Source organism: Excalfactoria chinensis, chromosome 2 (assembly GCF_039878825.1).
Source record: "Excalfactoria chinensis isolate bCotChi1 chromosome 2, bCotChi1.hap2, whole genome shotgun sequence".
Lineage (NCBI taxonomy): Eukaryota > Metazoa > Chordata > Aves > Galliformes > Phasianidae > Excalfactoria > Excalfactoria chinensis.
Genome location: NC_092826.1, coordinates 139,770,904 through 139,787,717, shown reverse-complemented (window position 1 = coordinate 139,787,717; position 16,814 = coordinate 139,770,904). Strand labels below are relative to the sequence as shown.

Genomic DNA, 16,814 nt, shown 5'->3' with positions numbered 1-16,814 from the left:
GCTAGGAGAAACTTCCAAGGAAAGCCGGTGATCTGGGAGGTTTCAGATCAAGCTCAGCTGCATCCCTACAAAAAACATATCTCAAACAGCACATCCGAATTGCTTGGGAAGATACTCTGTCTGAGGACCTGCAGTGTGGGTTTCTGCAGTGAGGCCAGTGTTTGCAGTGGTTTGGGGCTCAGCAGCTGAGCTAGGGCTGCTTCAGAGATCTCTCTGGGTTTCTTAAATTCACTGACAAAACTGTGTGAGCTGTGCCTCTCCCATACCTTGAGAAAATGGGAATCAGCTGCTGCAAGGGTCAGCGTGGGCAAAAGTCAAAGTCGGGTCGCTCCGTTGGTAGTACAGAGGGAATTTATCTCAAAACTAAAGTGAAAACTGAGAAGCTCTGCAGAATTTGGCCTGAGTTCAGATCTCCGGTGCTCTGTGATGGGAGGCAGATTGCACATTGCCACGAGAAACGTTACATGCAGGTGTAGGCTCCCTAAATACGCTGTTTCACTGTGACTTACTTCTTCCTCCTTCTTCAAGGCATCTTCTGGTTGTGTGCATCAGAAAATAGGAGAAAGTGCTTCAGTGCAACCCCAAACAAGCATATGCTTAAAGAAACAAGTGTTGCAACACTTAGGAGGTTTGTACCATATGCTATCAAGCCATATGTGTTCTGTATCATCTAGCACTCCCATTTTCTCATCCGAGTTTCCTGGGTTGATTCATTGCCACCTCAGGAAGAATTTTGCTAGAGAGCATCACGAGGACAGGACACAAATGCCAACCACACATTGGAAAGGACAGCAGTTTTCCTCTTATGTACTTACGGGAAAATATTATTGATTCACACTTCAGTGTAAGCGAAATCAGAATCTCCAGCTGCAAGCTGGCAGCCTGAGCTTAGCAGCCACTGCACAGCAAAACCTCCACGTTTTACCACAGCTCGGGCAGCTTTGTTGGGTGATGTTCCTACTGCAGGCTCTGAAAATACCTACAGGAGGTGGGCTGAATTACTCCCTTTGGTCTGTGCTGTCTCATGCATCATCAGGATGGAGCTGAACAGAAAGGAAGCGCAGCTCACTTGGACAAAACTTTGTCGAACTCTCAGTGTAGGATTTACAACTCCTCAACTGACAGGAGTGTACTGTGGGTTGCTAGATGGCCTTTCCTCTGATGCCTCTGGAAGGGGGGGGGCAGGAGGAATCTGGCAACGAGCAGTTTGGGCCCCACTTGTTGGAGAAAGAGCCCTTTGCTCATGCTGGGTAGGGAGCAGCGGTTTGCATGTCCACAAATCCACTTTGGGATGGTGATGGCTGGGGTTAAAGTCTGACAAACTTCACGCTTACAAAAAGAGGCTGACAAAACAAAGCAGAAAGAGCTTTCAAAAGACTTTCATCTGAGAAACAAGGCAGCACTATTCAAAAATGACTAGCTCTCTATTTGCTTGTAATCCCCAAGTCTAGCTCTCTGCTGGCAGGCTGCATTATTATGCCTTATTAGCTTGCATTTGGTGCTCTCATCCTGCTGCAAGAGAAAAGGACAGAGATGTAGGAGTTTCAAAAGTCCCTCCTCTGCTGTAATAAAGCTGCCTGTGTTCTACTCAGCACTTCTTTCTAATGAGAACAGGACCCGCCTGATGGATGGCTGCAGAGAAATTGGGGAACTCATAACTCGGCTGGCCAGTTTCATATGGAATGAGCTATTACAGGGAGCTGCATTTAAGGTAAGTCTTACTGATTGGAGGAGTGCTCTGCAAAGTTTTCCTTTCCAGTGCAAATTCTATTGAGTTTCAGAAACCTCCTCTGTCAATATGTTCAAGCTAAGAAAGAAGCTGGGATGATCAATAGAGAGCCTAGGAAGTGCACTCGCAGATATTCACAGGCCAGGCTAACCCATTCTCTCATCATTTAAGTACTACAGACAGCCTTAGGCAGACCGGTGTCAGTGTGCTGATAACAACAGAACTCAGTTTGCTCCTGGCAGAGCTTTGGAAGGGGGCTGGCATAACTTTTGTAAGGCAAATTCCTTCATATGCTGATAAAGGCAGCAGTGTAATGAATATCGAGCCCTCTCTTAAATGAAACTAGGGAGGCTTTGTCCAAAATCACTCTGCAGAATTGCAGCGCTCTACACTGCACCAGACTCTGGCATGTGCAGCCACCTGCTTGCTAACTTTTACAGCCCAAATTTGCCAACATGCAAAATCTTCAGTCTGTTTGTATTCCAGCTTCATCTCTCATCCTCTCCTGCAAAAGCTGAAGACGTGACATGCAAAACTACACTTCCAGTGCATTTCAATCCATGGACACAACACCTGGCCTCTCTCCTTTCTTTGCAGTTCAGAGGGCTCTGTATATCTTGCTTAACTCTTCTCTTGTTTCTGCTGCCGAATGGCCTGTAGAAAGATATCCTTCACTTGGTCCATTGTGTCCTGGTACAGCTTAAAGTCTTCCTCTTTCTTTCTCACAGTAGCCTCCAGAGCAGCCTTCAGAGCTTCATTCTCATCCAGCTGGATCACAAGCCTATGAGGAAACAAAAGGAAACTTTCATGTGAGCTTTGGAGCTTCAAAACACATTAGAACAGCGCTTCAGCTCCAGGGAAGAAAACACTGAAACAGGTGCTCTCTGGTAATCTTGTAACAGGCATGAGAAAGAACAGACCTATAAACACTTGCTCCTTTTCTCTTGGAGACAGAGAAAGTTATTAGAAGACAAAGATACTTTTCAGATGCTTTGTTAAAGATGATCATTTCTTTTTTCCAGCAATAAGCTTGCAATCAATAGCTAAGAAAAGAAAAAAATAAAGGTGTTTTTCTTGAAGTGCTTCGTGTTACTTTACATTTCTGGGTATCTGCATCATCTTTAGGCAGTTGGTATAAGAATGATACAGGAAAACTCAATCCAGAGGATCTGTGATTCGTACAGCTTGCTGGTTTTCCTTCTGAGGAGCTGGTCTAGGTAATATCACTGCTAGGAGGACAGCAATGAATCTGAGCTATTGCTGAAACAGAAAATGGCAGTAATGCAGCACAGAGGAAAGGAAGCCATACCTTGTGCTGAGCTCCTCTATCTGTGATTCTAGAGGCAGCTTGGACAGCTGGGCTGCGGAGAGCTCCTTCCTATCACTCATGTTCAAGGACAGCCTTGACTGACCTGCAGACTGGCCTGGGAATTTCATCACAAAATGCAGTGTAAGTAAAACAAGCAACACGAGCAATATTTTTCACCTTGTGAGATTTCAAACAGATCAAAGGAAACAGTGAATAAATCATAGAATCATAGAACTACCCAGGTTGGAAAAGACCTCAAAGATCATCAAATCCATCCACAGCCTAACCATAGTACCCTAAGTCTAACAACCCTCTGCTAAATCATATCCCTGAGCACCACATGCAAACAGCTCTTAAACACATCCAGGGACAGTGACTCAACCACCTCCCTGGGGATCCTATTCCAGTGTTTAACTACCCTTTCTGTAAAGAAGTGTTTCCTAATGTCCAACCTAAACTTACCTTGGCTCAACTTGAGGCCATAAATAAGCACAGTTCTATGTATATCCAAGAAGACAGTGTAAATATATAGGACAGAGTTTTCTTTTAATCTCCTTCCAGAAGAATTAAAGACTAAGGAATACGCATTTCGGGGTTAAATGTGTGTTGAGTAATATGTGTGTTTACCTGTCTAGACAAGAAAAGTAATCCAAAATATTCTAGTGCCCAAAACATTAGGTGATAGTATAGGAGCAGGAGACTCAGAGAAGACAGACAAGGACAGTGTGCTCATGAAGCTCAGAAAATAATGTGGGAAGCAACTGTAACAATTGGAAGAGAAGCTGGACTAATCTCAACACCAAAGGGAATGAACTTATCTCAACACCAGAGGGTGGCCTTCACTGTAGATAAACAGCTGCGTCGGTTGAGTGAATGTAAATGGCCTTCCCTAAAATAATCCATAGAATGTACTGCTTCTCTGAGCCAGCCAGAGCAATAAGGGCGAAGTGCATATGTGGCTCAGTCCGAAACATAAAAATCAAACAAATAAAATGACCCCTGAAGGGAAGAATGGGCTTGAGGAGGCTTCAGGCCATGCATTCTTCTTGGTGACTGAGAACACCCAGCATCATGATACTTAGACTAGTAACGCGAACCATGTTTGATTCAACTGCATCTTGCAATTGCTACACTGTGCTTGTGCTGTGATTTCAGCATCTTGCTGTATTGCTTTTCTACATTAAAATCCCTTGTAATGCAAATATCTCCAAATAAGTAAATTTAGTGTTAAAACATTGAATCCTTCTTATATGGAATATCTAGAAGAACGTGGTCCGGGAACACTCAGTACAAAAATGTATGAGGAGAAAGGTTATACTTTATAACCATAAAGTGGTTTAGAACTTGACACTGTGTTACACAGGAGTGAGGAAAACCTGCTTTTACTTACCCGTTCTCCTCTGGGATTATTCTTTGCTAATTAGATATTTGGATAAGGCAGAAAAAAAGACCCAAATCATCATTAATTTTAAAGCACAACTGAGTTGTTTCTAACTACTCAGCATCCCTTGAATTGAGGAGACTAGGAACGTTAGATTAGCAATTAGACCAGCTCACTCCAATTTTGCATTATCAAAAGGAAAATATGATTCTAATTAGTGGGTTCTCTAGTCTCTATTTTATGCTCAAGTTTTCATTCCTTATTTCCTCAATTATCTGGCATGAAAGAATCTATATAACCTACATGCTTTGCTGAAGAGCTATATTACAGCCTTGTAGACTTGTTTTCTTGTATAACCTCCAGAGAATTTTGGCACATCACAAAGGGCAGAGCTCTCTTCAAACAGCTGTGGTGAAAGACTGTTACCTCCCCATCTCATGGACATAGAGAATATTTCTTCTCACCAATCTTACGGCCAACCTTTTTCTACGTTTACTTTTAGCCCCTAAGCAGACATGGCTAACAAATGAAATAGTAAGAAGAGACCCGTCAAGCTGGTAAGAACAGCCTGTCTCCTTCAGCTCTGAAATGCCAGTCTCTCAGAGGTGAGTTACCAAACTATACAACAGTACTTGGCCAAAGTGGTCCTAAACCTGAAGAGTTTATCGCTGTATCAATTTAACGTTGCAAGGAAAATATAAGTTTGTTACATTCAGGGTACACAACCAGGTTGTATAAAAGTTTAAGCTCTAAATAACAGTCAGTTTCTCCTCTAGAAGACAGCATCAAGATGCCAATATACAATTTAAGGCAATAGGTCAGAAGAGAAAGCCTGGCATTGATGGCTTATTCCCAGACTCACCTGCCTACTGCCTATCTCTACACACATTCTGATTTCCTCCTCAGAAGAAGCCATCCGAGGGCTCCAACACCTCTTATATCCAGCTCCTTCTGGGAATCACAGCCCTGTGATACTACTTCTGGGAGGCCTTCAACACTCTTCTGTCAAAATGAATGCCCTATGTCCTACAGCCCACAGGCTGCAGCAATTGGCTTCCAGGCCCTCTTCTGTCTGACATGGTGCTGGTCATTAAATTGCAACTTTCTGTTTCCTGGAGGGAGTCTCTCTATTGGGATCTAAGTTTTTCTGTATCACTTAATGCGGTGTCAGTTAATACAGTTAAAACAGCTCTGAAAGTCAGTGGTAGCAGAAAGAGACATGAAAGTAACCCAGTGTTGGATGGGGCTCTTGTTAAGGGCACAACAGTTCTGCTCCAAGGAACTGATCTGTATTTTACATAGGGAAGCAGGATCCAAGAACTCACTCAGTACTCATCTGGAACAAAGGAATCCTATTCTTTCTATGCTGGATGAGTAAGTGGCAGTGCTTCACTTGAGGTCCTGAGCACTGTGTACACCTTACACTGGGGGCCTAGCTCCCCTGGATAAATTGAGACCACAGTGAACACCATGTGACTTCTTGCATCACTGTGCTGCTCCAGGGAGATTCTATTGCCAGACAAGGATGTGATCAAGAGCACTATGATGGGAGTTGCAAAGAGATACAACACGATCATGGTAGCATTTCTTACCTTGCCTAACCAACATCAAAGGAGAAACAAGACATCAGGTGAAAAGGGAGGTCACTGTTCATGCAGGTCATGGTGCTCAATGCAGATCAGCTGTAAGAAGCTGATCGGGTGGGACTAGTACATCCAGTAGTGCTGGATGCAGTCACTGTAGACAACCACACCATGCTTCTATTGAGCTCTATGGCCAAAGATCACATGTTCCAGTGTGGGGCAGGCCAAGAGCATGTACCAGCACTGCAGTAAGACTTGTGATCTCTCTAGTGGCTGTAACTCAGCCTGATGCCATCCATTATTTGTCAAATTGAAACTCCTGTTACTACTGTTGGTCTGTGGGCATTTAAACCCTTTTTACTTTACGAAAATAGATATAAAAATGGAAATTTCTGGAAAAGTTTCCTTTAGAATATGTGTCATTTTATTGGTTTAGGCACTTTACAGAATCAGAGTCCTTAAGCAATAAAAGAATCTGATCAGGGAAATAAAAATTTAACATCCACCATGAATTCTCCTCCTTTAACTATGCTAGTAAGGCTTTCATATTTATAGCTGAAGATTAACACGTTCATGGGATAATAAATTACACCGGATCTAATTACTACATCAGCAGCAATAGTTTTTCATAGATGCTGACAGGCCTTAAATTGGGATGCGTCCTTTAATTCTGCTCTTAACCTTCAGATGAATCTCTCAGGCAGAAGTGTGAAGGGAACAGGGCAGTGGTCACGATAGGGGCACAGTTCTTTCTGTAGACCACCAACCCTATGAAAACAAGATATTGCAAATGTCCTGGTCCCACTTAAATCTATGGCAGAATCCTCTTGAACAATGAGTGGTGAGGATTTCATCTTTGGTATCAATCCACTGCTCTGAGCTGGTCCAAACCCCTGGGTGTAAGGTCAAGCACTTGTGTAGGTTTGAGCGATTAGTCCAAATGTTGCTGCTGTCTATTAACAACTGAGGTGAGATGGGGGACAAAGCTGTATGTAAGAGCTCCACCTCACCTGTTTTGCTCCTCAGGGGAGGTTTCTGTGTACTTGTGATCCTCCCTGAATCCATTTGTAGCTTTTCAAGCTGCTGCTCCAAAATGACACATCGCCGCCGCTCTTCCTGGAGTCTCTTCTCAGTTTCCAGGACTTTATCACTGCCTTCTTCTATCCTGATATGCAAAAAAAAAGGTGGTTCAAAGCTTAGTTATGCGGTGATTATAAAGAATCAGCCAGTCTTAGCACTGAATCCTACTTCATGCTGCATAGCTCCCAACAGAGCAAATGGGAGAGTTTTCTATGCTTCCAAAGGCAGAAATCCCAATGCAGTTCTTCCTAATGACACCCTTTCAATTTGTAAAACAGAACTAACTAATGAGAATAATTATAAATAATACGTTCATTAGTAGAGGCTGCCTAGACCCCTCAACACCGGCCACTTGTGTGAACTTCCTACTCAGATGAGCAGGCAAAACTGCAGAGAGCTTTTATTGCAGGAATAAAGAACTGCATTCTTCTTTAAAACACTGAGAAGGAAATTTGGAAGGAAAACAGTTTATTAAAACACTGCCTAGCATTCAGCTGTTCTGCGTCAGTTATCTGCAAGTACAAAAAGAAGATGTTGCTTTTAATAAACTCGGCCATTAGGCACCGCTGTGGAAGGAAGAAAGTGGAAGAGAAGGCAATGGCTCACTCTGCAGTACGGTAAGGAAGAGCAAACTACCTCCCTGTTAACCAAATGTGCACCCACAGATGCAGTCAGTGGTGCTTCTCCTGGGGGGGCAGAGTCTGACATCAAATGATGAAGAGGAATTTAAAGCTAGGGAGAAGCCTCAATGTCCATGTATTGTCCATGTCAGTGTATTGGATGGTGCAGAACAAAAAAACTCCCTTGACCGCACGGGTGATAGTGGATTACTCCTTGAATCAAAAGACTTGATTAGCCTTATTTCCCTCCTAACTGACATAACTAAAAAATAGTATTACAACTATAATAAAATTATATCACTGCATTTAAAAATCTAGCTACAGGCTACAGGCTGTGATCTGCTGTGGCAGTGAATTACCATGCTGGTGACAAGCTATGTGAAGTTGCATTTCTCCTCGGTGGTTTTGAACTGATGAACCTATTGTTTGACCAGGTGTTCCCATAGCATCCACATACAACAAACAGGGGAGAAAAACAACAGGACTAGTAGGGTTTTATGAAATCTTCCACCAATATGAGCAGCAAACTGAAATCTTGTTCTAGCTTCTCCCCTTCCTGAAGTAGGATCCAATCCTACAACCTGCTAACAATGCAATGTGTTCTGACAGTATATTCTGCTCTGCAGTAAACAGCTGTGAAATACAGTCTTAAGTTATAAGTCTGCTGTAGAAGAATCCTTCTTGTGTAACCATTCCCAGTGCTCTCCTCTTGGCTTAAGCATATTGTATACATTCCTTGAGCTTTGTTGACCTATACTGCAACAGAGGAAGGGGAGAGGAGGAACACCTCCCTTCTTTTACATATATTAATGTTGATATATAACTGGATGTTATATTATCCTGAGGCCTTCCAAGAATTATTACATACAGTCTCACAAAATTTACTTTACCTGCAGGAGCTCTTGATAAATGTGTGATAACTGCGGAGCTGCTGAATCATCAGTCTGTGGTACGTTTTACTTATAATTGTGCATTTCATTGCCTCTGCGTTCTTCATTATCCCGTATTCACAATGGCCCCAATTCAGCAATCACTCACACCTCCACCCTTATCTGATGCCATAGCTCTATTAAAGTCACTGGGCTTACAGACATGACATATTTCTAGGACTTATTCCTTTAAAGCACAGGAGATGATATATTTTTTTGTAACTGTGGTAAAGGTGTTTGTTTGACTGTGATTAATTGTACAGAACCAAAATTAGATAAGCAAGAAATGATAACGAGTGCAAAAATCAAGCAAGCAAACAAATAGTTCTTATTGTTTTCGAAAACATAGAGAAAAAATTATCTTCTTAAAGCTGGAATAGAGATTTGGGAATGAGATGCTACACACTCTCTGACTGAGAAAAAGTCAGTGGCTGAATGGTTTGTAAAGAGAAAAGATTGCTTTGCTTGCCCTCCGAAAGCATAGCTTGATTTTAACCTTGTCTCAAATTGAATTGAATAATGAGAACAAAAATATCACCTCTCTGCTTCAGTTAAACCAGAAGAAATTCATTCAAAAGGTGAAACTTAAAGAGAATGTGAAATGCTTCTCAAACAGAAGTCGGGTTATAATAACAATATTTCATACTGATGAATAATGCTGCTGCCTCAGTAATGCCATACATACATAAATACACCAACTCCAGTTTTATCTAAGTGTAGCAGGCTTGAAGATGACTCAATTTTTTTCTGTACTTTAAGAGAATAAAAAAAATATGAATCAATTAGGCAGTGAAATTGAGCAGAAGAATTTGAAAAGCCACTATTTAAGGAATGCATAACACTTGTAGCTCATGTGGACAGCATGGCACAGACTCTCACGTGTCTCAGCCACTCCTGAGTGGAGTGGAAGTGGAGGCATAGCATCCCATACAGGACACAGCCAGAATCAGCCTCTACCTCTTCTGAAGCACAGTGACCAGCTCCAGGAGCCTGTCTCTCTCCACTTCTGCGGCCTGGCACAGGGCCTTGTGCTCTGTGATCTGCGTCTGCAGCACTTTGAAATCCAGGCTGTCGATGCCAGCAAGCCTAAAAGCAGCAGAAGCATAAAAGTATCTGTTTCCCATTTCACGAATGAAAGAAATGACAGCATTTGAAAAAACATATCAAAATACACTTGCCTGAAGACCCAGCCAGCATGCACTGCTAGGCTCACTACCTCCCCCAGTATCAGTCCCCACACCGCAATATATGGAATACGTGGAACCAAAGCAACCCTTTCACAATAGTGCTCTCCTTTCCCATCACCCATGAAAACAAACTTCCCCTGCCGTAAGTTCGCAGACTCTCTTCCCTCTGCTGCTGCCAAAGTAAGAGAAGCCTACACAAAGATTCCCCAAAGTGCTTCACCAGGCTATTTAATGGCATGCTATCGATTTTCTCTAACTGAAAGCCTTCAGGCAGCATTAGTAAAATGGCCTTTCTTGTTCCTAATATGCGATGAAATGAAGGGACACTTTTTCATGCATCCCATTGTTATGTACTGCATTTCTGCTCTTACATCTCCACTCAGGAGTATTATGGAACATCTCCCTTAGAGCCAAAAGTAGAAGAAACTTTCGTGGTTGGGGGATGAAAAATGGAAATAATGGGGCATAAAACTAGCAACTGATTAAAAAAGCAAGACAGCAAGAAGACACTGCAGCCTTTGTCAAAACCCACTAACAGTATCAGACAGATGGCAAAAGAAGCTGCTGTTACTAAAAGAAGGCAGCTAAGGGCTGCCAGCAGCTTGTGGAGTACAACAGGTTCTCTCTCTTGTTTCAGATAAGCCGACACACGTACCTGCCAGGTGTGATGTTGCTATTGAGAAGGGAAGGTTTGGTAGCTGCTGATTCTATAAGCATATGGCCCATCTTGGACACCGTGCTAAAAGGAAGAAAGCTTTGTTAAACACTGACCTCTACAGAGGACAGTCCTCCAAGAACTCTGATTTTCTATGTTTATTGCTGCCTTGCAGGGGAGAGCCTGCTAGAGCCTCCTAGGGGGTACCACATAGGCTTTGCATACACCATAGCTCAACTTGCTATCTAACCCCACAACACACTGCAAAAACACCTTGAGTGTTCCATGTACAAAGCTTGGTTTTTGATCTCTGTGCTTCCGAGGGTACTTTGCTGGCACCTCATGCCAGCATTTTGTACCACAGTGTCATAGCATGGGGGGGTCAAGAGTAGCCACAGAGCAACTGGTGAGCAGAACCATCAGAACCAACCTAAACCCTGTTCCACAACAAGGTGTAGAACTTTAATTCTTGAGTTCAGCCCTCCAAAGGTAATTCCTTGTAGATGTAACCCACGTTTTCTGGTCTTTAAGCTGCAGCTAACAAAGGATAAGGCCTTAATATAGTAGAACAGCCATCTAAGCTGTGCCTGGTTAACCCATCCCAGAACCAAATGAAGGTTGGTAATGATAGATGTGGCCCAGGCTAAAGCTGCAGATTTTAACTCGAACGTCTCCAAGGGGCTTTAGATCCTATTTATAGCATTTTTCATTTCATCTTTCTTGATAGGAAAAGATGATTCACTAAAGTAAAATGGAATAGATGTTTCATCGGCGTATTAAAGTTAATGGAATTGAGTGAGCCCTGCTGACCGCATTATTAACAGCTCTTGCAGATTCAGACTCCTTCGTTGCCCACCTGACACCAGCCATTGCCTGGCCAGCACTACGTTAGCTACATGCACAAGCAGTAATTTATGCATTGCACTTAGGGCTCCTACAATGCCTATACCCAGCACAGCTTTCATGCTCACCCGCCTGCTTACTATCAGCAGACATTTGAAGTAACCGGCAAAAGAAAAAAAATAAGTGGATAGAACATAGATTTGCCCCATGAGAATATTACATCTGTGAAGTTACAAGTCAGAGAATAAAGCCAGCTGGGAGTGCAGAACCCTGGAGATGCTACCACTCTGCAAGAGAAACTTTCAATTAAGGATACTGTTCTAACTCCCATTTCAGAACACTCCGAAGAGCCTTTTTTTAATCTTGTGATAATGTTCTACTTAGACACAGGGAGGAATCTGGCGATTTTCAAGCCAGTCTTTGTGTCTGAAGTAACGTGGTCGTCTAGTTAAGGTTTCGTAAGAGAAACTAGTTGCAACTTTAACTTGCTAAAAAGTTTACTCCCTCTGAGAACATCCATCTCAGCTCCTCTTCAGCAGCAAACCCAGCATTTTAACAGGAAAAATACAGCTGGTGTTATGGTAGCTTCAAAGAGTCAGGGTGAGCCACAGCCTCATCAGTGTGAACAAAAATCAGGCTTACAATTGTATTAAGATGAGCATAACTTACATCGACTTCAGTGAGACTTCTAAAAGGATGCTTGTTAAGAGTAAACAATGTGGTGTGTTTTCAACATTTCTGCAAGGAAACATTACTCAAAGCACCTTTATTGATTTAAGCAATGCACTAGTGCTGTACTATTTACCTAAAATGGAGTTGTGTATTAATTTGCCACCCTATTTTCAGAATGCTGCTCATTAGAAGTCCTGTTTGTCCTAAGAGAACAGAATCACAGGCACTTAAGCTAACCACATAAACATTAGCCAAGCTGGAGGAAGACAATTAGCTGCACTACCATCATGCCAAATGTAGTAATGTCTGCAAGCCTGTGTATCCTCTTCTGTTCCAAGACAAATGTCCAAGAGACAATGCAATTACAGATTCCCATATACCGTAAACAGCCTGCCACAACCATTGGCACACAGCACTAGTGGCCTGATAAAGTTGTCTGGGAAAACCATGCTTCTGAATAACTCACAGCAATGTTAAAGACTGGCATTAGGATCTTCTTACCGAGCAGATGCAATCCTTCCAACCTGATCGCTGGCTGATGTCAGGGGCTTAAGCCCAGAAAGACGTAGATCTTCTGAGTGTGCAGTGGGTGGTGTAACAACAGCTTCTGAATTGTCCCCTTGATGGGCAGATTTCTTCTGTTAATGTTGGAGCAGGTTACAAAACCAATTACACAGTTCAAAGAAAAAGAGCTGCATCAATGTCTGATCAGCAGATCGTGACTATTGCTAGAAGCATGCCAGAACTTTTAATTTACAGGACCTGCTCAGAAACTTTTCTTCAGTTTCTAATCATTGCAGAACAGAAACAAAGCAAATGTCAGTGAGAAGTGCAGTTTCATATAAAATCATAGGTTATACACAGTGTCACTAGAGAACCTACAGTGCAGCAGCACCACTGCTAGTATGGTTGGTTTGTGTCCCCATCACAACATTTATCTTGGATTCAACACTCCAGCCCCCATTTCCAAGGTATCTGATAGATTCATAACCTTGCCATAACCTTACAAGGGTTATATCTATGGGAACTGGATATCTAGATACTCTTAACAAAATCAGAGCACAGAAGAAGCCTTTGATATGTTAGTGGACTGCCTCTCAATTCCTATGCCTGTGTTCTAGCAATAGTACCATCTTGTTGAAGACATTTTAACATACTAGTTCATTAGCAGCCAACCTTTCTGATTCTTTTATCTGTACAATGAAATCTTCATATGGCTGAGACTCATCACACTCTGATTACTACCTTGATGATTGGAGGAAGTTTTTGAAGTGGCTTACAGTGAAAATAACTTACTATGGGGTCCCATCACTCCATGAGGGTTTCTAACTGGGCATGATGGCAAATTGCTGGTGTTGGCCTCACCTACATTTGCCTGCCTGCATCCTTCAGCAGCCAAGGATGGGCAATACTGAGAAATACCTTCTGTGGCCCCATCCCTGCTGTCAGGTGTAGCACATCCCTGATGCAAAGGTATTAATATCCCTATTTTTTCTGCCATTCAAATTGTGTACAAACAAGAAAGAAAATTAGAGTTACAAGAGAGAATTCCTGCATCATCATTCCAATAGAAGTGACTGTCAGTAGGGCAGGTGCCATCATGGTTAACATCAGAGAAGTGAAAAAGCAGATCTGAAATGATTACAGGTGTGCTTTTCTAGTTCATTTCTTCTGACTACCTGAAGTGCGAGTTGCCCAATCTCCTCTTCCAGCTCTTTAACCTTTGCTTCTCGTTCAGCCACCATCTGCCTGAGCTGCTCTATAAGGCAGTTTTGTTTCTGAGCCTCATTGTTCAAGTGCTGTCCTAGCAACTGCTGGGATTCTTTGTTCTTCTCATCCTGCTGGCTCAGGTGCTTTAAGATTTCCTGCATTTGTTTCTGCTGGCTCTGATAAAATAGAAATAATGAATGAGATATACATTTTTGTACACAATGATTAGTAAGATTCTGTGCATAGTTTACATCCTCCAAGAAAAATACCCATTTATGAATACTAGGGCAAGCCACTGCCCTGTCAAACTCATTCTCTGGTGTAAGCAAATTGATGCCACTACTGCTACTCCAAGAATTTGGTCCACTGTGTTTTAAGTGTGACATCACCTTGTCTTCCCTGAGTAGATAACCAATAAAAGAATTGCACAGCACAGCTACTTGTAATGTCCACACGTGTTCTGCTGGATAAGGACAGTCCTTCCTCACTGGTCATATCAAGGCTTTAGAAATGGGATGGTTCAAATTAGAACTGAGAGAAACAGCTCTGCGAGAGGATGACAGTGGGCATATATTTAAGCACGACTCCATCTTGGGTCCCCATTTAGCACTCCTAATTTTGAAGGCACCATATCCTCTTAGCTTCAGCTACTGCAACCACATGTGCCTACAGTGTAGTACTCATGGTTCTGTTCTCATGTTTCTGGCTGTGTAACACAGCAAATTAAAGTGTAAGACTGCAGGCATTCTCAGATTAAAAAAAAACACAATGTAAAAACTAGTCTGAGATCAGTCCAGCTTTCTGAGTCAGGCAAGAAGCCCTTCCTCTAACTGCTTGACTTCCCTATTTCCATCATTCTGCAAAACATTCCTCTACAATGCTTACAGCTAAGAGCCATTCAATTCCAGCTGTCATTTCTGGTGCTGTTCTGCAGCCTTCACATAACCTGATCCGAAATGTAGAAGGGCTTTAGCTAATTGTGAAACCTCTGGCCATCACAGTTTGATCCATCAGTTCCTGTATACCCTAAGATTGTGTCACTGTGTCTTTAAATGATGCCACATTTCATCACTTATAGAAAGAGGGATGACTGCAAGGGCAATACCAGTAAGGCATCTATGAGCTCATCATCGTGTTTTCCTTTCTCCAGCAGGGTTACGATCTGTGCCTTCAAGGTTTTCACTTCACTGCACAGCACTTTGTTCCTGGCTTTTGTTGCATCGAGGTTTTTTTTCACTTCCTCATGATTTTTTTGGAGAGCATCGTGTTCCACAGTGAGTTTCTGCAGTGATGCAAACACATCAGAGGAAATGACAGTTATAGCCTGTCACCAAGCCCTGCATACTTTGGTGAGCAAAAGGAATCACACATTGCCTGGAAGAATTGGAAGAAAAAAGGCAATGACATATCCTATCTCTCCTAAATAAATAGAAATTATAAATAGCACTGCTCATCTGTTTGCCACCATCAAAAAAGGATCAGTCTGATCAGAAACACAAGTAGACAAGGTTGATTCAGTATGTCAGGAGGCACACAATAAGTTTGTGTTACTGTGTAATTTTGCATGCTTCTGCTCTTTTATTTGCCTCATTATCCTCCACGGAGAAACTTCCTTTCTTCCAGATACAGGCTGGTGATGTCACAGTGCCTACTAGAAGCAGTGCCTGGCATATGTTGTCTCCTGAGCCATTCCTTCACCTAGTTGGAACTGGTCAGAGAGCACTCTAATAGTCTTGTAGAAATGGACAAGTGCAAGGAATCTGGGGGAGTGGAGCCTGAAACACAAAGGCAGAGTGAAGCCACGCAGATTACAGTTATCAAGGGAAACCTTCCCTGTGCTGCATGCCCATGGCTATAAATCTTTTTCACTCTCACAGCCAAGAGTGAGAGGTGTGTACTACCCCACTGCTCATTCTACTGCACAGTTAAATTGTGGTGGCAACTAATTAAGCTCTGGAATGGTTTTCAGGTGGCTTTTAGAGAAGTGAATGCAGGAAAAGTCTTCAGGGAAATGTACTTTGTTAGCCTGCATATGTACAGCTGACACCTCACACCGCACCCCCTGTGTTTCTTGTGGACACAGAACTCTGTATCCTTTCCATTGTAGGGTTTACTACATATGCTATTTGCTGTAGCCCCTCTCAATCCATAAACACTGTGTGTCTCTTTATCTTTGTAGTGACTAAATGCAACAGATGGAGGGTAAGAGCCATTTTCAAAATGCCTCTTGAAATGAGTCTGCTGTAATTCTCAGCTTTATTCAAAAGTAGGAGACCATCACCATAAAGATACATGAGGTGTGAGGGGCATGCTTGTATTTAACACTGCATAAAGAACGCACAGCTGATCATATGGAGAGAAGGATGCAGATGCAGCAGGGACTCTTTCTACACGTGACTTCAGTGCAAAGCCTGTGTCAGCTGCACTGCATCGCTGCTCCTCTCTCCTACTGCCTAATGTCATATACCAGGCCTACTTGTCAGGTGGCCACTTTTCAGGCCAAGTAGATGCATATGACACATGAATCATGAAGCAGAGGGAAGACCTACTGAAAGGTTTGCCTGAGCACATGAGTTCAATGCAGAAAACAAGCATGGAAGTTTTTTGTACAGTCTGCGAAGCATGACAGGACTTCCTCAAGCAGATCAGGTGGGCTTCTAAAATGGTCTCCAGGTAGGATATATAACATATACCCTGAAGGTAAGACAGGTTATTACACTAAATATCTCAGCAAGACTCAGGTCAGCTTGTACGATTTTACCTCCAAGGCTTCTTTCCTTTCTTTTTCCAAACTGCGAATTTTCAGCAAGTTCTTCTCTTGGGCTGACAGCTTCCTCGGGTCGGTAAGAGCCAGCAGTTCCTCATCCATTTCACTCAGTGATGTTCTGCTCTTGTTCTGACCCAACTGATTCTCCATCTCTCTAATCTAGGGGACAATACAGAGACCAAGCATCAAAAAGCACATAAACAAAGGGAGCTCAGGCTGCAGCATCTTGTTATTTACTTCTTGACATTGTCATGGCTAACAGACACAGAGCAGTGAGTGACCAAAGGGATACCCTGTGGCACCCCAGCTGGCATTAGACATCTGTGTGGGCAGCAGAACTTAACTCCTG

General features: G+C 42.7%; 1 protein-coding gene and 1 long non-coding RNA gene across 8 annotated transcripts in view; one reads left to right on the top strand and one right to left on the bottom strand.

Annotated features, from left to right (window-relative positions):
• The first annotated feature begins 1,587 nt into the window (after nt 1-1,587).
• On the top strand, nt 1,588-15,141 carry LOC140248284 (uncharacterized). 6 transcript variants are annotated; one of them, XR_011902825.1, is made up of 6 exons: nt 1,588-1,711; nt 2,458-2,606; nt 3,071-3,179; nt 4,922-5,024; nt 8,599-8,651; nt 14,849-15,141. It is a non-coding gene; the product is annotated as an uncharacterized lncRNA (long non-coding RNA). The 6 variants fall into 6 exon arrangements; XR_011902824.1 differs by lacking the exon at nt 8,599-8,651; XR_011902823.1 differs by having other exon boundaries at nt 2,458-3,179.
• CCDC13 (coiled-coil domain containing 13) overlaps nt 1,710-16,814 on the bottom strand; it is a 30,009-nt gene continuing 14,904 nt past the window's right edge. For both annotated transcript variants that reach the window (XM_072328910.1, XM_072328911.1), the window contains exons 9-17: nt 16,460-16,624; nt 14,804-14,980; nt 13,668-13,874; nt 12,490-12,626; nt 10,474-10,557; nt 9,589-9,717; nt 7,013-7,167; nt 3,039-3,153; nt 1,710-2,510 (exon numbers count right to left, since the gene is read on the bottom strand). In XM_072328910.1, coding sequence (XP_072185011.1) covers nt 2,351-2,510; nt 3,039-3,153; nt 7,013-7,167; nt 9,589-9,717; nt 10,474-10,557; nt 12,490-12,626; nt 13,668-13,874; nt 14,804-14,980; nt 16,460-16,624 — 1,329 coding nt within the window. In that variant the 3' untranslated portion in view covers nt 1,710-2,350. The remainder of the gene's footprint in view (nt 2,511-3,038; nt 3,154-7,012; nt 7,168-9,588; nt 9,718-10,473; nt 10,558-12,489; nt 12,627-13,667; nt 13,875-14,803; nt 14,981-16,459; nt 16,625-16,814) is intronic.